Source organism: Fistularia commersonii, chromosome 1 (genome assembly GCF_037954325.1).
Source record: "Fistularia commersonii isolate RoL2024-O1a breed Wild chromosome 1, RoL_Fcom_v1.0, whole genome shotgun sequence".
In the NCBI taxonomy this organism is placed as follows: Eukaryota; Metazoa; Chordata; class Actinopteri; order Syngnathiformes; family Fistulariidae; genus Fistularia; species Fistularia commersonii.
The window spans coordinates 27,113,156-27,138,257 of record NC_141284.1 but is presented as its reverse complement, the minus strand read 5'-3'; the positions used below and the strand labels follow the sequence as shown (position 1 = coordinate 27,138,257).

General features: G+C 42.9%; 1 protein-coding gene across 3 annotated transcripts in view; it reads right to left on the bottom strand.

The window, feature by feature from the left end:
• Positions 1-25,102, bottom strand: part of LOC147238016 (SAM and SH3 domain-containing protein 1-like) — a 73,545-nt gene that overhangs the window by 20,302 nt on the left and 28,141 nt on the right. For 2 of the 3 annotated variants that reach the window (XM_086157634.1, XM_086157652.1), the window contains exon 3: positions 409-537. In XM_086157634.1, coding sequence (XP_086013760.1) covers positions 409-537 — 129 coding nt within the window. Of the gene's footprint in view, positions 1-408; positions 538-4,350; positions 4,366-25,102 lie in introns of those variants that run through there. The other variant, XM_086157642.1, reaches the window with a different exon arrangement.

The following is a 25,102-nucleotide window of genomic DNA, read 5'->3' as shown; positions in this document are numbered from 1 at the left end:
CTGTCTATCTATCTATCCATCTTTCTATCTATCTATCTTTCCGCCTATCTATCTATCCATCCATCCATCCATCCATCCATCTTTGTTCGTTCGTTCGTTCCTTCCCACCTTCCTCTCTTCCATCCGTCTATCTATCTATCTATCTATCTATCTATCTATCTATCTATCTATCTATCTATCTATCTTTCCGTCCATCTATACGTCCATCCATTATCTATCTATCTGTCCATCCATCTATCCATCTGTCGATCATCCATCTATTGCAGATTATTAGGGAATCTCTTAGCACATGATCCCCTTCTTCCATTGCGTTTCCCCAATTTATCACTGAACTTTCCCATTTTTGCTCAGAACTCAGACATTTTCCCAACAGAACACAAACTGCTTGATGACAAAAATCCGGTTCACCATCTCTGCTTCTTGAACTACTCTGCGTTTGCGCAGCTCCTCCATCCTTTCCCGCACGTCACTGAGGGATGTGCCGTAATACTGCGAGTACTCCTGGGCCAGGTCACCGAGGTTCCCCAGCGTGCCATCCTGGAAGACAAAAAGCAAGACGCTCAAACTCCCAGATAGGAGAGAAAACACACACACACACACACACACACACACCGGGAGGCGGGGCCGGATGTCAAAGGCGAACAGGCGAACACCGTAAACAGACGCCGCCGTCGTGATAAGCCGTTGTTTGAGCGCGAGCGGGGTCGGCGCCGCAAACGTCCGGGACGCCTTTACGCTCCCGCCGCTTTATCTCAGGGACGTCCAGCTGTGACGGCGTCGCCTGCGTTTGCACCGGCTCGTTGCCTTCCTGCCCGGTGAACCCCCCCCGCCTCCTCCGGCGCCTCGTGACGCTCGCTTCAAATCTCTCAGGGTCATCAGGAGTGGGTTGGAGAGGCCGTGGCTCAGTCTACCGTAAATCACAAGGAGCCCTTTCTTTGTCCACACACACACACACAGACACACACTCCTTCACGTAACCTCATTTTAGTTTCCTACAATTGTGCTACCTGAAGTCATGTGTGTGTTTACTGACACTCCGGAGATCCACCGAGGCCGTTTCTGCTGAGTTTCACGACCCGGTGAACCGCGGGAGCCATATCAACACGCAGACGTGTTGTTACGTTTTAAAAAGACAGATTGCTTCATTTTTGTGTGTGTGTGTGTGTGTGTGTGTGTGTGTGCGCGCACCTTCGATGACCGCGTTTTTTTTTTTTGTCTTTTCATTTATTTTTTTGAACATTTATTAGAACGGGTTCCTTAACAGAGTCATACACATTCTTACAAAACCTCATAACAAGATACACATCATACGATATTCTTTATAGGTCACTTATTTCCTCAATGGCAAGCGAAAAATAAAATAAAACTAAAAAAAAAAAAAAAAACACAAAAAAACATCTAACTCAGTCAAATAGAGATAATATCTCTATTAGGTGGGTGGGGTTTGAGCCAGTTTACTGTGATCATTTTATGTGCAATTAATAGAAGAACTCTTAGCAAAAACACCTGGTTTTTCCTTAAATCGCTTGTTGACGCTGTACCCATAATAAATTGCTGTGGATCAATTGGTCTGTTTAATTTTAAAATCTCACTTATTTGTTTTTTTACCTCTTCCCAGAATTTCATCAGTTTAGGGCAGTCTTTTCATTTATTAAGCGAGTATAATTTTGCAACACTTTCTGGGGACATGTGACTAGCCAAAATAAAAGTACACAAAATAATAATAATAAGCGTTTTAAGGGAGCGATATCATTGTTTCTATTCGTCCGAGGAGCACTTGGTAAAAACGGGTGGATTTGTCTCTCCTGTGGTTTATTTACAGATTCCCTGGTGAATGTGGATGGAAATCAATTTTTAGACCTCAGGCGTTCCTTGGTTTTGCGGATTATAGCAGCGACATCCAGACAAGTTGTGAAAGTTTGACAAAAAGTACTACTTTAGCGACCATCTGCACTATTTTAGTTCCAATCATGATGCTTTCCCGACCCTAACTAGTAGTTTTTACGCTGCCTAAACGTTACCAAGTAATTACGATGCCTGAATCGAAGCAGGTAGTTGCGCTGCCTAAAAATAATCATCTCCAGGAAAATGCTCTCCCTTCCTCAATGGAGCACAGTAACATTTAAAACACTTTTTGGGTAAAGGTTCGGTGCAACATGGAAACATGCTTTAAGAAGGTGCAACAGAAATAAGAAAGAGAAACAAGCTGAGTTTTTCAAATTGTTAAACATTTTAGCGTCTGAGACTCAATTCACAGGTGGAAAACGTCGTAAAGTCAAATATACGTGTGTGACATTATAACTGAGAGCGACTGAGTCGGATTTTATTTATTTTTTGGAATCAGAAGCTATTATTGTTCCATGTCACCGGAATCATGTAGCAGCTCGCGGTATTTTGAAAACAATGTTCCAGATCTGCTCGACATGTAACGTGTATTTAGAAAATTGCTGTGATTTGGCGCTTCATAAATAAACTCCACTCTAGTTTGATTTTTTTCGGCCGATATGCAATTTCGGGGGTCAATATTTCGATACAGATTACTTGGCTGGTATCCGCGGGTTACGCGCTCCAGCCCGGTCGACATGAAACAGCCGAATCATCCGAAACCGACCGATCGGACGGCGTTTGACATCAAAAATGGACCGATTTGAAAAACCTCAGAACATTTATGTCATAAAGACGTCTCCTGTTTAGCTAAACCGCAAGGTGCTAACCCGTTAGCATGGGTCGCTACACCGCCATCGGTGTGAAATGTGGGTGCGAAGGTGAAAAGGAACTCTCTGTTGAGCCCATTCACAAGGTGCGGACACGCTAATTTGATTAGCAAACAAATATTACGTGGAAATAACACGATACCAACGTCATGTGCCGATACTGACCTTCCAATCTATATTCAGCCAGATATGACATATCTGTGTGGAAATAGAACAAACTGATAGTTCTTTACAATCTGAATACTGATTTGTGACGCTTTGGTATCAACCAACACATGCACAGATTTGCCACATCTTCAAAAAGCCAAATATCACCCAATAAAACGATGGGTCGTAGCATCGAATCACGCGGTCGGCACGGATTCCCACTCTTGCTGTTAAAAATCGCTATTTTCTGTCAAAACGGACGCGAATAAAACACTTTTGTGACGTAGCAGTGAGACAACAGCTCCGCTCTTTCACGACTGGCACAGAAAGCCACTCAACAAAACAAATAAAACATTTTTTTTCTTTTTAAAAAACAGGGATCTTTGTGTTCATCCAATCACAACACGGAGGAATAAAGCGCCCCCTGTGTCAGCTGCAACTCGTCGGTCTATACATGGTTTCACGCATTATCATTATTGTTGTCATGCATCGCGCGCGCCGTATCCCCGAGCTATGCTAATTAGCTCGCTTCCAGGCGTCCCAGTCACTGAAAAGTATCACTGTGTGCTCACTTGTCCTGTGGCATGATGGACTGTGACTGGCTCAACTGTCCAGAAAACAAGGCCATTCATTTGGTAAATGACGTGCCCTTGGGTGGAAGAGACTTAAAAAAATCTGGCCGCTTTTTATACGGTCGAGAAATGAAGCCGAGGGCCGAGCGAGAAGCTGCCACAAAACGCCCGGCCGCCGCCGCCGCCGATCTTCTTCCCGGCACAGCCCCGAACCACATAAACAGCCTTTTGTGACGGAGCCACATGATATTGCAACGCTCTGAGCTCGTATTAGACACGGTGCACGCGTCGTATGTCCGATCGCGCAAAAACAGACCAGAAGACTCCATTTTCATGGGGACAATTTCCTACAAAATGGAAGTTTTTTTTGGAAGGGTGGGAAAGACAAAAAAAAAAAAAAAAAAGAAGAAAATATTCCCTGTCTGCTTTATATTTCCCTCTGTCTCATAATTAATGGTCTGTAAGCCAAAGCTGCAGCATGAGACATCAACCACAGAGGCTTGAAAAGGAGAGTGCGGTGTCCCGTTTCTCAGGCACTGAGCATCTTGGAGGTGGACAAAAGATCCACGCGCCTCAGGGCTCGCGTTGTCCGATGAGTGTTTTTACAACTTCTCCGTCGTTTCCGATCGAACAAGCGATTCGTACCCCTTTCTCGTCCTGGAAACGTCCGTCCTCGCTAAAGTCGTCGTCGCCGCTCTGCCGAAAAGATTAGAAAACCCGGTTTTCTCCGGTAACGCATGTCGACATCATTCCCCCGTTTGGTTCTTTCAGGAAATACTTTCTATTCCACATTACACCGCATCTGGACTGTCGTAGCAGAGCGGCGTTCTTAGTCTGTCAAAGGTTTTCATTTTGCGACAAGTGATTCATTGAAAAAGATGCGTCCAAAAGCTGGGAACGCGGTCGAACGCGTGTACCTGTCAATGCGGTGACATCCAGCGGTTTAATCCAACCGGTTCCCTCACTTCCCTTAAAGTTGCAGGAAATGTTAAACGGCACCGAGGACTGAGGGATGCTCAGAAAAACAAAACCAAAAAAAAAAACAAATCATGCGCACAACACAAGTTTACACGCGAAAAAAGGGAAAGACGAAGACTGAAACAAAGCTGCACGAGCTGAATCTTCTCCTAAGAAAAAAAAAAAAAAAAAAAAAATGGAAAACTGCAGCCAACCGCATTCCGGCACAAAAACATAAAAACACACTCACCACAAACAAGCATTCGGCTGCCAACAGTTGTAGCTGCACAACACTAGTTGCTCTTCAGGTTGCCGCTGTTAAGTCAAAGTCTCCGTCTTGAAACTCAATTCAGCTCAGTGAGTTGAGGACAAAACATCCCGGAGCGGAGGGGAGGGGTGTCTGACATGCAGAAGTCGGAGGGAGTTTGCTGAAGGGAGGAAGGAGGAGGAAGGAGGAGGAGGAAGGAGGGTTACAACCACATATGATACTGTTGCTGCTGGGTGGGGCTGCTCTCTCCAGCTGCGGCCCGCGGAGACCGATTCTGACTCACGTGTTCAAATAAACCACCGCCTCGGCCGCGTCCCGATGCGAAAGAAAAACGCCTATATGTTTACGTCTGCGGGGAACGGGATCCGCGGGAAACGTGGAAGCGAGGCCGGGGAAACACGTGTCTCCCGGACCACAGACGCGTAAAGTCGTCGCGACGCGCCGGGTGAATTTTCTTTTCACGTTTGAACTTCCACTTCCGATCGTGTGAATGACTAAAACAGGATTTTCCAATTTGTTCCAGATAGCTGTTTTTTTTTTTTTTTTTTTTTCAGGACACTTAAAGCAGAAAAAAAAAAAAAAAAAAAAAAAAAAGTTCTTTTTCAGGACTTTTTACTGCGCTGATGCCCCAGATCAGGTTAGGCAGCGAGTTAGGCTATGCAGTGTGTGTGTGTACGTTTGTGTTTGTCTTTGTCAAAAAAAAAACAACTCACTAACCCAAGCTTACTGTTCTGTATATTTCCTGTGTATCTTGTATTTGCAAGTGTATTTTCAGTCCCTTATGTCCTCTATTGTAAGTCGCTTTGGATAAAAGCGTCTGCCAAATGTAATGTAATGTAAAGTAGACATAAACTTCCAGCTCTTCCGTCGAGTTTTAAGTGTATTATTGACTAAACGCTCATTTCTCCGTTCTGTCATTTAAAGGTGATTTCTAGATCTACTATTTTCTTGACATTTCAAACAAATGCTCTGTTTTTCCTCATTCTCCGGAAACAACTTGCTCTCTTTCAGGGAGTTTTTTCGGTGTATTTCCGGACGGTTTCATATCCTCGGAAAACACGTCTAAAACGCTCTCTGTTTTCGCTGATTTCTCATTTTGGTCAATTTTTTTTTTTTTAAAAATACCACCACGATCTACTTTTCTATCCAATCGGCAGAGGGAGTCGGAGCTCCCCGGCCGCTTCGCTCGGCTTCCATCCTTGAGAGAAAAACACCGTGATAGAAATGAAATATAAAATAAATTGCATTGCCAACTTGTTATATAAATATTTGCAGGCAGACCTCACATTCTTTCCCCTGGAATTATACGTCCGTGTAAAGTTACTCCTCGTAACACGGAGCACTTCTGCGGCTCGGGCCTCGTTGCCGAACGCTTCATCGACGTGCGTTAATATTCGTCGCGGGAGGAAACAAGACAAAAATTTTGTCTCCGGGACGAGATCGAGAAGAAGAAACGACTTAGACGAACTGCAGCCGACACGCTTCGCGCACCTGACGGCGACAAACACGCGTGTTTCGAACCCACCTGAGTCCCTGAACTGTAAAAACACCCCCTCACGACATGTTAACTCCGCTAATGTTTACACGCACACGCTACCGTGTTGTAGTCTCGGGTTTCCGCCTGAGGAATTGTATCCCGGAAAAAAAAAAAAAAATGCACGTCAGCGGAGAAAGCCTGCTATTTTCTCTTCGACGGCGTTCAATCTCTGGCGCTGAAGTCCTGCTTCAAAGAGGCCGGGTCTTTGTGGAGCTCTTCAAAACTTCAAAGTGGGTCCAAATATTCAGAAACCCACCACAACAAGCAAGGACACAAAACAACAAAAAAAAAAAAAAAAAACAACTTTACGGCCGGGACGAGCTGAAAACACCAGATTTCACCGTGTTAGTCGCTCTTTGGAAAACTAACTGGATAGAACGGGAAAAAAAAAAAAAACGGGTTTAAAAAAACGGGAGTTCTGGGATCCCACCGCATGGCGGCTTTCAGGCTTTTTCCAGATTTTTTTTTTTTTTTTTGCTAGCGGATGGAATCGCCACCTCATGCAATAGAAAGTGGATGGAAAGGGATGAATTCTTTCCCTCGCCGTGTGGGCGGGACTTAATTGCGTTCCGTCTCTATGAGTTCGCCTGCCGAGTTTGAATATCGTCGAGCGTTCTTCAGCACTCCGTCCTGAATTGTAAAGTCGTTTCTTTAAAAAGAGCGATCGTAAATTAACCCAAAGTATTAAAAGCCGCGAGCTTGAACTCACGAAGGGCTTCACGGGAGGGAAAAGTCCAAGACGGGACCGCAAACGATTTGACGTAGCTGAAGTAAACGGGATTAAAATGCAAACTGCGGGGCTCGAACGGGGCCCGAGGCCACTCGCGGAATGAGAATCTGTTAAAAGTCTGGCCTATCGAGACGAGTTTTCAGCAGCTTTCTGAAACAAACCACAGATCCGGCACGTCCAACGGAAAACTCGAGGCTCTTCCAAAGCGACAGACGCGGAAGCTCGATCAAAAAACGAGAACGGACAAAAACATAACAGATCGTCAATTCCCGGGCATTAACGATTATTTTTTTTTTTTCGTTCTTTCTCGCCGTTATCGCTTTCTCTCCCGTGTTTATTTATCTAGAACGCGACGCCGCGGCTCCACTCGTGGTCTCGCATCCTCCGGATAGTTTGAAAGTTTAAAATTGTTTAAAAAAACTCGGGCCGCGCCACAGTTATTTTGTTGTCTCCTGCGCTTAAATTGCTCATGCGCTCTGAGGAATTATACCTTGGTCAAAAGAAGATCTAACATCTGAGATGCAACCCTGCTATTTTCTCCTTGGGAATGTGCAGCCACTGACAGTAAAGCTTGAGTTACTATTGAGGTTTTGGGCTGAAAAGTTTGCTTCTTGGTGTCGTCTGGAAAGAGGAGGCTTTTCAAAAGCGGGTTTTAAAAGGAAGGACGTACGAGCTGATTTTCTGTAAACGCCGTTAAAAGACCACACCAAGAGGGTCAACCCATCACTTTCACTTTCTGTTTAGAGAAAAGAAAAAAACGGTTGTTTTGCATAAAAAAAAAAAAAATACTGAAAAAAATTTGCTTTAAGGAAAAAAAAAACATAAAAAGCATCCTGGGGAGTTATGTTGCAAAAACTGTAAGAGGTCATTTAGAGAGTCTAATTTAAGTGACAGAAGGACGGCGTTGTAATGAACGTCTTTTAATTTGGGGATCAATAAAGTTTATCTTATCTTATTCGGCAGATCCACCTTCTCCATCTCACCTTATTCTCTGGATCCTCCTCTCTCACACCAACTACCTTCAAATCCATCCATTTTCTCCTCGGTCTTCTTCTAGACTTCCACGTCCAGCATCCGTCTACCAATATATTGACTCTCCCTCTTCTGTCCGTGACCCAACCATCTCCGATCTTCTCTCCAAAACATCTACCATGTCCTGTTCCATCCTGGAACCTCCACATCTTCATCTCTGCCTCCTGATCTTTTGGTCTTGAAGGCCAGACGGCACCTTCTTGTCCACCTTTCCTTTCATTCTGGCTGAGAATTCTTCTTTTCTCCACTTATGCCAACCTACTTGAACCCATTTCTTTCCCTCTTTTCCACCTTAAGGCTTCGAAAACAGGCAAACTCGGAGGTTGCAAGAACCTCCACCAGCAGGGGGCAGCAAATAGCAACTCAACATCCATCAATTGGCTCGCCAGGTGAAAACCAGTCAACTATTTCACCGAGGCCTATCAAAGATAATTACTTTTGTCGCGATTGATGGCCGTTGAGAATAAAATCCATAATTCACTTTGCAGGTACTGGAGATCCACCGTTGCAGGAGGTGCAACCGGCGGGAAAGTCGCCCCGCTGCACGACTACCACGTTAGCTTGCCATCAAGACGTCGCTAAAGGCATCGAATGAGTCTCTGGGGGGGGGGGGGGGGGGGGGGTGACCTCGTTCGACCGCGATAGTTGTCACTGAGATTAAAATTGGGATAAATCACAATCTACATCTTAAGTGACCGACTCACGGGGCAACAAGGAGCAGAGGGAGGTCACCATGGCGTCGGATCGCTGGCGGGAGGCAGCAGATTATGTTGATCTGCGGAAAGACGCGGAATATTCCCCGCATATGGCGGCAGAGGGCCGACGCCACGCACGCCAGAAAGGACGGCGTGCCCATCTGTCTTCAAAACCGGAGAGGCTGCTTGTCACCTCGGTGCACAGGGGGAGCTAGAGATGCTCTCCGTGGCCTTTTTCTTTTTTTTTTTTCATCTCCACCCTCCCCTCCTTCCAGTCTGCCAGCTCCTTTCCAATAACCATCAAACCTCCTGATGCCGTCTGCTCCCACCTGGAGAGGCCGAACACACTCCTGAGCTTTCATCTGCGAACCCAGCAACTCCGGGCGGAAAATTTCGGGCGGCGGGAGCGCAAATCCTCGCCCACAAAAAATCCCGCCCTGCTAAAAGTGGAAGACAGAGTTTTTTTTTTTTTTGGGAAAAAGTAGCGCTCAGTGGGACAGTCTCTTCCATCGCGATGGCGTTCACTTTCCTCCCTCCCTGCTTCTGCTGAGATGCATCGCTGTCCGGGCGATCACGTCAAAAAATTTGCGGAGAAAAATACGATAACAGTCCAAATGATCTTGAATTGTCAGACATTTGCAAAAAAAAAAAAAAAAAAAAAAAAAAGATGGCCGCTTAGAAATCATTTCAACATATGTGATATGACGCTGTAAAAGCTGTAAAAATTAATGTTCCCTCTAATTTTTACTAAGACACTTTATAGTTTATAGTTTATTTTTATTTCTAATTCTGCCTTTTCTTTTTATTATTTATTACTATTATATTTTCTGTAACTCTGGCACAACAATTTCCTTCGGGATTAATAAAGTTGTTCTTATTCTTATTCTTTTCATAGATACCAGCGCTTTTCTTTTTTTTTACTTTGGTTTGGTGAGTGGACGAATCACACGTTTTGCCGTGATAAGGGGTTAGCATGTTAGCATTAGCGTCACTTAACCCCGCCACAAGTTTATTATTGTTATTTAGCGTTTATGGGCCGAGCACATGATTGGTCGCGTCCCGTGATTGCATCGTAACGCATGATTGGCCGGACGCCTGTCACTCAACAGTTACACGACAAAATGATACAGAAAATAAAAAATTACATATCTAATTCATTTGCAATGCTTTCACTGCGATGGATCGGTTTTCTTGTACGCTGAGTGTGTGCACAAAATTAGAATATTGTGATAAAGTTCTTTATCTTCTGTAATACAATTACAAAAACAAAAATGTCATACATTCTGGATTCATTACAAATCAACTGAAATATTGCAAGCCTTTTATTATTTTAATATTGCTGATTATGGCTGACGTCTCGAGAAAACTCAAAAATCCTATCTCGAAATATTAGACTATCATGAAAAAGTAATTTTTGTTTTTTTAATGGCATTACAGAAGATACAGAACTTTATCACAATCCTGTATTTCACTTTAAACTGAAATTGAGCCGAATCAGCTTAAAAAGTTACAACCTCAATTCCATCTTCATTCAGTTCTGAAGAGATCATCATTAATCGTTGAAAATGACCAACCTTTCGGTTTTTAAATTGATCATTTCAAGGCCAAAACGTCCAGGCTGTTTTATTTATAATTTTTTAATTATCATTTTATTTTATTTGTCTCTTGACAGCTCTGTGCCCCGCCAAGCACATAACGGGGACGGGGACAAACATCAATATTCATTTTTAATCAAAACTGGATGCAAAAGGGTCTTGACCCCGGGGCAAAGCCACAGAAAACGAATCAACGATCCCTCTTGCCAATAGAAAAAAAAGAGGATTTGGGGTGTTCTGTTTTTTTTTTTTTTTGTTTTTTTGTTTTCCCCCGGAGGGAGGGATGCACGCTCTACGAAGGATTTCGAGTTGTAAAATTTTCATTTTGACCGATTTGGAAATCAGCGCACGGTCCGTCCTTCCCAGCGATCTCCCACTCTGCAGAGGTAAATGTAATCCTTAAATGGTGTTCCCATTTGACTGCGGGGATTAGAGCGGGAATTAATCAACTATTTCAACAAAACCTGAGATGACGCCTCCCCCCCCCTGAAGCGGAAAAACAGAATTGTTTATCTGTGATGAGGTCACGGTCCAAGTAGTCTATGGGGGGGATAAAAAAAAAAAAAAAAAAGTAATTTTAATCGCAAGAACAGAAGGAAGGCGTTACCTATCAAGATACGCGTAAGATTGACATTTTCATAATATTGCAGACCTGCCGTTAATAATCTACGGAAGCTTAATGGACGTCAATTCATTTCTTCTATTTTTAAATCTTTGACCCGAATCCAGGTTTCCTTTTCCTTCCGATAATTTCCCAGCTTTAAATCCTCCTCGGGTTGTTTTCCTGCACCAGAATAAAAGGGAAGCTCACTTTAAATGTTACGTTTACAGGTGCACATCTGGGACGACGAGACCGCATCTGTTAATAAAGTCTCTTTTTTTGGTTGTTTATTTATTGTTTTTTTTTCCAGCGGGGAATAAATCCTCCCACAGAAAAAAGGTGAAACGCTAAAACGCTAAAAATATGTCTATTGATGAAGTTCTCTCTCATAGAACGTAATAAAGCATTTTAATGTCATGTTTTAATTTGACATTACATTAATTTTAACATCATATCATATACTTAATTGATTCCCATAAGGGGAATTCTTTCGTCACAACACGTTAGGGCAAGTATAAAGATTTAAAGGCAAGGCTTCGCTATCGCGCCGATTTATTCATAATCCAGACAACATGCTGAATAATGTAGAAGTTTAAAACTTTGATGACGTTATAAAGGCCAACAAAGTTTCATCTGCATGAATTTTCAACGCACAATGAAGGTCAGCAAATTGAATTTGTCTCTTTTTTTTTTTTTTTTTTTTTTGAGCTCTCATGCTAACAGGCTCAGATCAAAGGGGAGTTTCCTTAATCGACGTTTATTTCCATTAAATTCTGGATTTTTTTTTTTTTTTTTTGAAAAACAATGATTGAGTGTGTTGTTTTGGTTACTATGCAAACTTTCTGCCCGGTGCAACGTTTCCTGTTTGTGCAGTTCTAAAGCAGAGTGGTCATTCCTCATGGCTACTGCCGGCTCTCAAAAGCATTTCCTACTGAGAAACCACATATGTTTTCAACTGCACGTCTCGGATAATAATTCATTTTTCCTTTGAAAACCGTTTTTGCTCGGATATGATGAAGAGCAGATGAGCCGTCCCTGCAGGTCTAAACTTTCCTAATGGTCCGGATGAGATTTTCTGCTGTCATCTTTGATATGATTCATAGCTTAATAATTTGTTGTATTAAAACCCCAAGCACAAATATGGAAGACAAACGTCGGCTTGAAAAATAATGTAACTGCTTTATCTCTTCAGATCTAAGTACGATTTATCCTATAAGTATAAGCATCGTTCCGACTGATGTTATTTTCTGTCTTTTCTTTGACTTGTCACAAAATGATAAACAGCGATCTCGACGCGGAGATGCATTTGTTCGAGTTTCCGGTCCGAGGCTACGACGATTGCATGAAAAAAGTCGGGAAATATTCAGAACTGTCTAAACTGTGGCTAGAGGTTGTTTTCAGCTTGTCTTACTTTGCAGTTAAAGCTGGAAGTTATTTGACCTGTTCCACTCTTTCACAAACATCAATTTCAATTTGTAAACTCTGGATACAAACAGAATAGATTCACAAAGTTAGGATTGATATCCCGATTAAAAGTCAGAATCACTATAAACAGGCTACATGAGCGGGGATTCACTTTTTATGTAAAAGCAGTAACGTTTTCTCCCGAAAAGACAAGAAAACGTAAGGTTACGACCAATCTATAATCCACGGCATTTTAGCAAAACATCAAAAATAATCAACAATAAAAAGTATGTGTCAATACGGACTTAGTATTCATCACAGAGTTCACCTAGATTTTGTCGCAAAGGACAAAAAAGGAGTTAGAAAAAGCGAGCGGCGGTATTGTGAGCAGCGCTGGCGTAGTTGGCTCTATCATCCCCGCGGACGCCCCCCTTCCTGCCAAAGGCTCCGATGGAGCTTTTGTATTCGCGCCATGCTGGGGTTTGGATGATGAAGGAGAAATAATATCAATCTGACAAGGATTTGATTCACCCACTGTTGCCACACTGTATGGAACCTGCTCAATCAAGTCCGTGCTATTCAACTGTCAAACCCCTTTATTTCGACATTTAAAAAAAAAAATCTTGCAACTGACAGACAAAATAAAAAAAAATAAATTTAAATAAAAAAATTGGAATTAAAAAAAAAAAAAAAAAAAGGCACAAGTTCCAGTGACTGCTTGTGTTGTCATTTAACAAGTGAGTGACCCGAAAAAAAACAACTTTCTTGACTGAGTGTGCACAAGATCAGCGGATTCACCACATATATACTGCTCAAAAAAAATAAAGGGAACACTTGAACAACACAATGTAACTCCAAGTCAATCCCACTTGTGTGAAATCATAGTGTCCACTCAGGAAGCAACACAGATTCATTTTGACTTGTTTTAAGGACATTACATCAAAGTTGGATCAGCCTGGAGTTTGTTTTTACACTTTAATATTGAGTGTGATTCCTAATCCAGACCTCCATGGGTTGATACAATTGATTTCCATTGATCATTTTTGTGTGATTTTGTTGTCAGCACATTCAACTGTGTAAAGAGCAAAGTATTTCATAAGAATATTTCATTCATTTAGATCTAGGATGTGTTTTTTTAAGTGTTCCCTTTAATTTTTTGAGCAGTGTATTTGACATCGAGCCAAACACCTCCGGAGGCGGAACCGACCCAGACCGGCTCAGGACGATCCGGTCGGACACCAGCCGTCAGCACATTATCTTTTTGCCCCCCCCCCCCCCCCGCCTTAAAGATGACTACCTACTTCGCGATTGCCCCGAACTGCTACAAGTCCGAATCGGATATATCTGGATTTCGGCCAGGGAGTCAACCGCAGAGCCACGAACGCGAGCCGACACGAGAGGAGCCCGTGGAGGACCGGACGGAGAGCGAGTGTCGCGGAGGCACGCTGGCGGGCGGAGTGGACGGACAGAACTGGGCCAGTCCGCTGACAGTTGGAGAAAACAAACCCGTGGCGAGAGCCGATGGGTCGCTGAGACGGAGTGAACTTAGGGAACCAAAAAAAAAATAAAAAAATAGATCCACCTGCCGAGAAGCCCGAAGGTCCGTTGGACCACCAGGAACGAACCCCCGACAGTATCTCTACAACCAGTGTGGATCGCTGGATGAAACTGCGAGGGAGCCGAGGACGGTTCTGTTCCTGCCGTCGCCGGTCTCATGCGCTTTTTATGGATTTTTAAGTTTATTTGTGTGTTTCCTCGACGGATTTCATCACCACTGACCCCCATTTTGATTTATGAGACAGAATATTTACCTGGCGAACATTCCTCGAGAACTCTGGAATGAACTACCGTAACTTTCGGACTATTGAGCGCACCTCCATATAAGCCGCACCGGCTGGCCGATCGCTATCTCGGGCTTCCTCCTGCGCACTAAAACCGTAAAAGTCGTCTTCTTCGGTGTCGGAGTTGAACGGACTCAGACTTTCCCGGTCATTTTATCGGTCTGATGTGACGAGGATAAACGTTTTAACGGCATGAAGCTCGTTGGCGTCCATATATTAGCCGCATCGTTGTTTACGTGAAAAAAGTCGCGGCTTATCGTCCGGAAATTACGGTAATCATTAAATAGCGAGGTTAAAAAATGAAAAAAAAATCAATCACATAAAAAATAATTAAAAAAATATCAGTATGAATGTAGTTCTAATTAAATAAATTAAATGAATAAATAAATGAGGTTTTAGGATGGTTCCAATATTTATGATCTAAAACTCAGAGGTTATTGTTTTGTTTTTTAATTTGGTCCTCAAGATCTTTAACTATCTCAAATATGAATTCAAGTGTAAATGAAGTAATAATAGTCTTTGAAATGGATCCTACAGAAACATTTTGATACAGAATCATTTGATTTCTGTAATGGACGCGCTAGTCCGGTACGGAAGATCCTTCTATATGCTAGATAAGATCATTTGTCTATTTATTACCCCGCACACACTCCGAGCTGGGAGTTCTCATTGCAAAAATTGATTGTACCTGCGCAATTTTGAATCTTGAATTTATCAGAAACGACTGTTAATTACACGATTATTCCGTTGCAGATGTCGATGCTGCTTTTTCCACAAAGATCTTGGCCAATTAGATAAAAAGAAATTTGAAAGTACAGAAATAAAAAGAGAGTTCACACGTCTATGTAAATACTTGACATATCTATATCAATTATTAATAACCAGGCAACAAGAAAATCCAGGAAAAATAAGATCCCCTGCCTCACGCATTTTAAAGTATTGTGGATGTGTTTAAGGGTTGTGGATTCGAGCTGCCGTTTCTCGTGTTTAATTCTGAGCTTCGGAACTTCAACCAAAACTTCGGAAAACCAAGATTAACGGAAATCACTTCAAATTGAGGTCAGTGCGTTATAGTAACACGGACAAACAGTTAAAGTTTGAACGACAGCTTTTCATTTTTACACAAACCTGAATTTCGAAATCAATGCAAAATGATGGTCCTGAAAGTTTTCCAACTTTATATTTCACCGCGTTTTCTTTCTGCGCTTTCCTACCACTCGCACTGCCGTAAATGCGAGATTTACCTCCTGGGGATCAATTAGAAGTTTAATCTCATCTCAAAATAACTACGGAAAACACTCTTTGATCCGAGCACTTTGACTGCCGAGAGAGTCGTAATAGAGAGATATAAAAATAGAAAATGCCCCGTGCCGTTTAGAAAGCTGTTGCCGGGTAAGAAAACTGCAAAGTGATTGTTTTTCGGGAATAGCAGCTCAAGAATATTTCCGAACAGTCTCCGCATGGATCGGAGGGCGACCGATAAACCGAAGCGTTGGTGCAAGTCAGTGGCGAAAAGCGTGAGAATGGGATCGAGGGGAAAAAAAGGGGTCTAAGAACGAGTCCAGGGTCTGAGTCGTTTAGACGTTTAGACGTTACTCGGACGGAATCGCGTGGAAACACATTTCCCACGACGGCGGGAGCTAGAAACGCTTCGACACTTTGTAAATTGATTGCGGTTTAACCGAGCGTCTAAAAAGCTCAGCTGATGCCAAAATCACATCCCTAGAGGAAACTAGCCCCACAGGCCCGGATTAGATGGGATGTAAGTGTTAATCTAAAGGGGATTAAGAGGGCAGACAGGAGGCACAGGCCGACAGCAAATCTGATGGGGATTTTGAACATTAGCTCGAGACGCAACCCAAATTTGGGTACGGAACCAATGAATCCTCGGTCACCGTGATCCCGATCAGGCGCGTCGCTGAATTTCACCGCGTGGCTTGTGCTCAAATCTCTTTAGAGTGATCCCTCGCTATAACGCGGTTTACTTTTCACGGTTTCGCTACTTCGCGGATTTGCATCGTGTTCTGCATTCTGATTGGCTAAAAAAGTCACTCCGCTTCTTCTCTACCTGTGCGTCAATAACGTCGCAGTTTAATATGTACACGTACGTAAAACAGCTTGCAAAATTTACGTGACGTACGTGCAAATTCTTTTGCGATTTCGAGTTTCTCTAAAACCCATCATGTTGACAAAACGCTCTGGACCGACAAAAGGCAGCGGAAGATGCTATCTATCGCAGATAAAGTTAAACTCCTGGACATGCTAAGGGAAGGTAAAAGCTGTGCGGCTGTCGGTCGGCATTACGGAATTAATGAATCTTCTGTTCTTTCCATAAAAGAAGGAAGAAAAAAACATAAGGACGACAGCAGCATTGTATAATAGAGTATTTAATTGTATAATAATTTTAAAAAAAAAATTAAATAAAAGTTTCTACTTCACGGATTTTGCCTATCACGGGTTCTTTTTGGAACGTGACCCCTGCGAAAAACAAGGGTTTACTGTACATGCTAAACACACAGTGGGAGAATTAAGAAACTGAGGATTTGAACTGTTTAATACGTACACGTACGTAAAACAGCTTGCCGAATTTACATGACATACGTGCAAACTCTCTCGCAATTTTGAGTTTCTCTAAAACCCATAATGTTGACAAAAAACGCTCTGGACCGACAAAAGGCAGCGGAAGATGCTATCTATCGCAGATAAAGTTAAACTTCTGGACATGCTAAGGGAAGGTAAAAGCTATGCGGCTGCAGGTCGGCATTACGGAATTAATGAATCTTCCGCTTCTTCCATAAAGAAGGAAGAATAAAACACAAGGACGACAGCAGCGATAAGTTTTAATCAGGATGCAAAAAGGGTTGCGACTGTCCGCAACAAGACCATGGAAAGGATGGAGTCTGCGTTAGCTCTGTGGATTCATGACTGCAGGAAAAAAACATTACGTCGGATACGAACGTTATCTGCACAAAAGCGAGAATACTTTATCAAAACTTTGCTGACAGTGACAGGGAAGAGAAGGAACAAGAGCTGTTCACGCAGTACCAAGCGTGCCAGCAAGGGCTGGTTTGAAAACTTTAAGAAACGCTATTTGTCCGACTGTACTTTGTATTTTTTTCACTATCATTTTTAATTTTCCCCCCTTTAATCCAATTACTCAGGTCGCGGTGGGCGGTGCTAATCTCCGCAATTTGAAGCCTTCTGTTCACATTGATGATTAAAATTATTATTTGCCGGTGCAGTACAGAAGTTATTTGTTGAAAAAAAAAAAACGTTTCTAAAGTACAGTACTTTTATTTGTGAAACAAATGAGCCTGTAAAATGGTTTTGTTCTTTCTTTTCAATGTATAATAGAGTATTTAATTGTATAATAATTGTAAAAAATAAATAAATAAAGGTTTCAACTTCACGGATTTTGCCTGTCACTGGTTCTTTTTGGAACGTCACCCCCGCGAAAAATAAGGGTTTACTGTATTACATTTTTTTTTACATTACATTACATTACATTGCATTTGGCAGACGCTTTTATCCAAAGCAACTTACAATAGAGAACATAGGGACTGCAAATACACTTGCAAATACACGATGCACAGGAAATATACAGAACAGTAAGCTTGGATTAGTGAGTTTTTTTTTTGTTTTTTTTTTTTGACAAAGACATACACAAACGTACACACACACTGCATAGCCTAACTTGCTGCCTAACCTGATCTGGGGCATCAGCGCAGTAAAAAGTCCTGGAAAAAGAACTTTTTTTTTTTTTTTTTTTCTGCTTTAAGTGTCCTGAAAAAAATACACGATGCACAGGATATCTTTTTGTATATCTGTTTTTTTAATCTTCGGTGAAAGCAGCTTGGAGTCGCGCACCTCGTCACAATATCGGCTTTCAGTTTTAACTCACTTGCACCCTCCCCGCCGCGAGGACCGCCGAGGCCCCTAATACGGCGGACCCCCGACGCGGAAGCACAAACGGAAGGGTAGCCGTGGACGGCGAGGGGGGCGGCGTGGAATTGGGCCAAAGAGTCTACAAAGCCGGCGAGGAAGCAGAGGAGCGTAAAAGGATCGCCCCGAAAATCCCGGCATCGTCGGGTCTCCACACAGAGCGCTCCATTCTTCACAAAAGAACATAGCGAGAAGATGCTGCATAATTTGTATCCATTCTAGCAAAAGCACCCCGGAGTTTCCGGATTGTTCCCATTCCTTGGGGCATGCTTAATGCAGAGGCACTGGGATCAAATCATTGCCTTTAAATTCCATTTAAATGACACGCAGGAAAATCCTGTGTGTATTTAATCAGACTGTGGATGCTGTTTGTTTATTCATCTATTTATTGTTCCACCAGGCGTTAGTCATTCGTGAAAAATTCTCAACCGCCCGTTCACCATTTGGAAAAAGCGTGCACGGTTTTGAGTTTTTCCGCTGGACTTTATTTAATTCCGAGGCGATGAAATTGTCTCATCTGCCTTCGCTCGCCATCGTAATTTCCCCACGTGCAAATGTCGCGCGATGGACGGCTTCCCGTCGATCGAGCGACGGGGAACGAGATCGATCTGTGCAAATAACATTCGGGTTCTTTTGAGATGAGAAATCACGGTAAATATAAACGATAAATGAGGAAAACCCGTCAGGATGCTCACGTCAAAGGGCGGTCGGGCCAACGATAACACGTCGGCTCCGAAACCGGCGGCGATGCGTCTTGTTCGCCAGACAACGCATTTTAACACCAGTCAAAACCGTTACCTCAATCACACGGCACACCACCAAATAAATATGTCAAAAACATTTTTTAATGAATTAGAATGAAACCGTAGTCTCAATTTACTTAATGTGAAATCTAATGTATCTGATATCTGTAGATTCGTCAAGTTGCAATGCAAATTTCCCACTGATGTGCAACTTTTCCAGAACACTTTTTTTTCCAATATCTGAAGACATGTCATCAATATGTCTGAAAATGGTATTATTTGAGAGAACTGGCTATTTCTTTATCAACGCCAGAGCCCAGCATTTCTTCTACGATGATTTTGCCGGCAGGTAGTATTAATGTTTTGCTACGGTGTGCGGCTGTTTGGATTTAGAGACGAGTTCAGCAACTTTATAGCAGCTTTCACTGCTTTCTCACTCGTCTTGGTAGTTTTCAACAACGCTGCCTGTTTGTTTACGCAGATACAAGTACTTTTTATTCTAAAAATGTATCACGCAAAGCGTCACTAATCACTCTGATCCACAGATGCACAGGTTAATTGAAATTATCTCATCTGTCTTCGCTCGCCCTCGTAATTTCCCACGTGCAAATGTCGCGCGATGGACGGCTTCACGGTAAGAAATCACGGTAAATATACTGCTCAAAAAAAATAAAGGGAACACTTGAACAACACAATGTAACTCCAAGTCAATCCCACTTGTGTGAAATCATAGTGTCCACTCAGGAAGCAACACAGATTCATTTTGACTTGTTTTAAGGACATTACATCAAAGTTGGATCAGCCTGGAGTTTGTTTTTACACTTTAATTTTGAGTGTGATTCCTAATCCAGACCTCCATGGGTTGATACAATTGATTTCCATCGATCATTTTTGTGTGATTTTGTTGTCAGCACATTCAACTGTGTAAAGAGCAAAGTATTTCATAAGAATATTTCATTCATTTAGATCTAGGATGTGTTTTTTTAAGTGTTCCCTTTATTTTTTTGAGCAGCGTATAAACGGTAAATGAGGAAAACCCGCAGGCCCGTCAGGATGCTCACGTCAAAGGGCGGTCGGTCCAGCGATAACGCGTCGGCTCCGAAACCGGCGGCGATGTGTCTTGTTCACCAGACAACTGAACGCATTTTAACACCAGTCAAAACCGTTTCCTCAATCTGGGAATTCCAGAGCAACGCCTGTTTTTTTTTTTTTTTTTTTTTTTTTTTTTTTTTTTTGTCTGACACACTTTAGTCCGCCTCGCCGGGACCTGCATCGCCGCCATCTCCGGCGCTCTCCTCCGGGAGATCCGTTTCTCGGCGAGCGGCGTCTTAACACCGCGTGGATGTACTTCAAAAGGCTCGGAAGAAAGAACACGCGCGGTGATTGCGCCGCCTCTTTTGACAGCCGCCGACGTCCCGGCAGAGCTGATGACGACGTCTCCTGTCCGAGTCGATTTGCCTCGCGCTCCGAACCCTCGGATTTTTCCGTCTCCTTCGCTGTCATTCCAAGGGCATCTATCTTACAGCCGCAGCATCCATTAACGGATGCTAACCGCAGCTAGCCGTGCACGCTCTGACATCATAAGAATTGCATGAGAATCTACGGCAAACCTGAAAACGGGTTAGAAAGCGGTCGGATACCCGCGAGAGGTCTGACGTGCACCTCGCGGTGAGGTTTTACTCTTTACCGGCGACGAATATTTGCACGTTACCGGGGAGAGCGATTGAGATGTGGCGCGTTTTAAGATTCAAAACTGGCTGAAATTGATCTCCGCGTCAATAGATGGACCTTTTTTTTTTTTTTTTTTGAGGCGAACATCTGGCCAAGTGTTTCCACACCTTTCCGCCACCTTTCTTCAATCGATGCGCCTCATCAAAGATTGATGAAGAGGAGGATTTCATTCACTTGTGAAATACTACAGAGGATTTGTACACGTGTAACAGATGGACTCGTATGCCGTCAATCTGAATCGGCGAGAAAGAAAAATGAAGATACACCGTTTACTCTTTTTTTTTTTTTTTTTTTTTTTTGATAGAACGTTCATATTCTGCAAGGATGCCTGCAAACCAATTACTACAAAAAGCTTCGGATAAAAATTTATGTTTAAAAAAAGGACATCTGATGTCATACCGCTATCCCGACTTCAATAATGCAGAGTGCTTAAATGGTATTAAGTCAAGCATAAACATCCAGGAACTGAAAATTAAAGGATTCATGAATTTGAAATCATGTCTACTGGGGAAAACAACCCGCTTTGAATGCTTCAGACGGGATTTTTCCCAAAAAGCAACACAACTTGTTGCTGAAATCACACACACACATACAGAAAATATCGGAAGATATTTTTTAGCTTTCAAAAAAAGACCGTATTGCTGCTTGGACAGCATTTCTATAAACTGCGCAGGCCCCTAATTTGTATCTAAAAGTGGGTCACTTATGCATCAGCTACCTTAAAGCGTCCCGACGAGTTAATTTAGTTTAACACATTTGCATTTAAAGGACAACAGGCTTTTCCTTCGTCGCGTAAAGGCCGCGTGAAGCTCCGTCCACCCCGAGATTGTCTCGCCATTGACAATCTTTAAACGCTCCGCAGCCATTTAATCATCACACACTTCCCTTTTTTTTGAAAACCCCGTCTATCTCCTCTTCTTCTAATTCACGACACATAGTCTTCTTATCTTTTGTGTCCCACTTTCCTCCCCCTCGGCTTTTCCTTTCCCTTCGCTGGGCCTTCGCGTTCATTATCTCTTCACAATTGGCTTCCAATCTGCTTTTCCTCTTCCCACAACAGTCAGATGCCGGTGAATGGAAAAAAAACAAAAAAAAAACAAACATTATACAGTATTACGTCACAGATCCGTTTTCTCCGCTATTTTAAATCAAGTCACTATAATGTGGATTATAGTGGGCAAAGAATATACAGGCCTTTATTTCATCCGGGGGTGAAACGGAGGCCACGACAAGGTGTGGAAGGAGATGAGACGGGGCAGTTTTGGTGCTGGGATATACAGGACTGTCGCAGAAAATTAGAATATTGACTAATATCTTCTGTAATGCAATTACAAAAACCAAAATATCATACATTCTGGATTCATTACAAATCAACTGAAATATTGCAAGCCTTTTATTATTTTAATATTGCTGATTATGGCTTACATCTTAAGAAGACTCAAAAATTGCTATCTCAAAATATTAGAATATCATGAAAAAGTCATTTTTGTTTTTTTTTAATTGCATTACAGAAGATAAAGAAGTAATTTTCTGAGACAGTCCTGTATTTTAGCAGGTGATTGAGCGTACCAATTTTGTAGAATTATTTATCATTGAAAAATAAACAAAATAGACAAAATAAAACTTGAAGCTCATACAGATGCAATATTTAAATCTGATGAACCACGCAGTTGCAGTAAAAAAAAAAAACACGTAATTATCAACCAAAAAAAAAAAAAAAAAAGACTTTTGACGTAACATAGAGAGCTTTTCTCCAGCCACGGCAGGTAGCCGGAACATTCACACTTGATGGTGGTGAACGCCTTTTTTTTTAATTGCATTACAGAAGATAAAGAACTTTATCATGATATTACGCCCCCCCAAGCTCCGACTGCATGGATGGACACATTAGAAAGAGGATTAAATAAATGTGCAATAGCACGGCTAGACGTTTCGGATCCATCTGCCTCTTTTGTCATCAATTTGTGTTATTTGAAGTGATATTATATATATATATATTTTGGTTTTTATCCGGGGGCTACATCTCAGTGTTAGAATGTAGGAATGATTGATGGGGATCAAAATTACTGCAATGGCTGGACGATGGAAGAGCATTGATTGTTGTATCATTAAGCCGCCGTGCACGGCGACCGGACCGATCTGCTGGGTCTCGGCTCTGACGGATCCGTCCGCCTTCACCCCATTCGGGTCGACGTCTGACGGCTTCAGACAAACCCATTCCATCCAAACCAGGGGCGGGTCTGATACGAGGACCAGCCAGCGGCTACTTCTTCTTCTTCTTCTTCTTCACCGTCTAGCTTTTCCCTTCAAGGGTCGACCCTCTCCATCGCACCCTATTTTCTGGATCCCTCCCTCTCACGCCAACTACCTTCAAATCCATCAATCTTCTCCTCAGTCTTCTTCTAGACCTCCAATTCCAGCATCCGACTACCAACATGTTCACTAACGTGACCCGACCATCTCAGTCTGGCTTCTCTGAAACATCTAACATGCTGTTCCTCTGATGGAACTCCTTCCTGATGCTTTCCATCCCCGTCACTCCCAAAGAGAACCTCAACATCTTCATCATTGTTATTGTTGACTAGCCAGTGGCTACTGAGGAACAAAAAATGCCTTGGGAGTCAGCCAAAGTGACATGGGTTATTCCCGCGGACAGTGGAAAGACGTGACGAATTATTCAGTGTCAAAAAATAAACAACAACACTAACATCAGGGAGATTTGCAGGTTCCTCACGGAGGATACGGCGCAGATACTCATCCGGGCTCTCGTCGTCTCTCGTCTAGATCAGTGTTTCCCAACCTTTTTTTGAGCCACGGCACATATTTTACATTAGAAAAATCACACGGCGCACCACCAAATAAATATGTCCAAAACATAGACATAGACATAGGAAGACACATTATTTGCGTTGGACAAATAATTTTCGGACCAATCAGGTGAAAGTGGGCATTTTTTCCACGGCACACCTGATGATCTCTCACGGCACAGTAGTTGGTAAACACTGGTCTAGACGACTGCAACTCCCTCCTTGCCGGTGCCGCAGCAGAGCTTATTGAGAAAGCGGCAGCCCGCCTGCTGTTCAATCGTCCAAAATGCTCCCACGAAACTCCCCTTCTTACGTTCCTACACCGGCTCCCGTTAGCCGCCCGCATCAAGTCCAAGACCCTGGTGGTCGCCTAAGACGACCCCGTCTTATCTCCAGGTTACGGTCAAGCTACATGTCCCTAACTGACCCCTCCGATGGAGCCGGTCTCGGCTCCTCGGTGGTGGAACGAACTCCCGAAAAAGGTCAGAACAGCGGGGGCGCTGCCCATCTTTCGCCGTGAGCTGAAAATATACCCGTTTCCCAAGCGCTACCCTACTCGTCGCACTTCGCCACGGAAAAAAAAACAAACAAAAAAAACTTGTTTTCCGACTAGCGGTACTTCGGATCTTCGGTGACTGAATTGCACTTTTTGTATAAAAGCCAAATGACTGGAATGTAATGTAATGTAATCTAACTGCTCCACGTGCATGTACTGGATGTTTGGTAGCCGAGTGTCGTCTCTTTACATTCTGAGTGTTATATTACATCGTTCCTTTACTATGACTCATTGTTCCATCAAGTGTTCCGGATAATTCCACTATCTGGAAAAAAAAAACAAAAATTCACCGTGGCGTGTTGATCCGGAGATGTAAAAAGGGACCGTGGAAGACCATTTTCTCCATGTGCTCCAAGCTAATACTTTGATGAATAATACAGTACATGCACACACACACACACACACACACTATACACACACCAATATGCCCACATCATAAAAAGATGCAGTCTGGAGTTAATGAAATTACAAATCCATTGGTTGTTTTTCGAGGCAATCTGGCAATTACGTTTACGGCCAATGAAAGTATGTCAAACACTGTCCTAAAATCGTCCGGCAGACACAAACCATGTTGAACTGCGGAATCGGACGTGGATCATCTGACAAATTTGGCAGCGTTACGACGGCGGGGGGATGAAAATGAGCCTGGCGGTTCCGTCGGTTTGTTTACATCTGGCCCGGAATTGGCGGCGCGCTCCGATGTGAGGATTTGGATCCTGCTCATGATATCATATCCCATCACACAGAAATAAGCTTGCACGGGAGAATTCATTTTGTAACGTATTCAGCGCTGACATCCTGAGCCGCGCTTTATTTCCGCATAAATACCAGCGTATTCATTCCCGCGAGATTATAATCCGGGTTTATTTGTCTTTTTTTTTATTGCCGGGCAAAAAAAAAAAAAAAAAAAAAAAAAGGTAATAAACCCCCGCGGGAAGGTCATCATCAACGGAACACGGGGGGGGGGATTTTATTTCTCTCTCGTGCAGATCTTGCAGATACATTACCTGTCATACCGTTTCCTGTCATTCCGAAAAAGAAATGCAAACGCCGCATTTCTTTACGGCCTCCCTATTCCAAACTATCGCCAGAACACCCACGTCCTCATTTCTACGCTTCCCCTGAGCAAACAGGCAGAGTTAATAAAAAAAAAACAATAGCGGTCGGAAGCAGAGGCGGAGCTTCTCCGACGGCTACAAACCCGTTTTTATGCAGCGGCGGCGGCGGCGG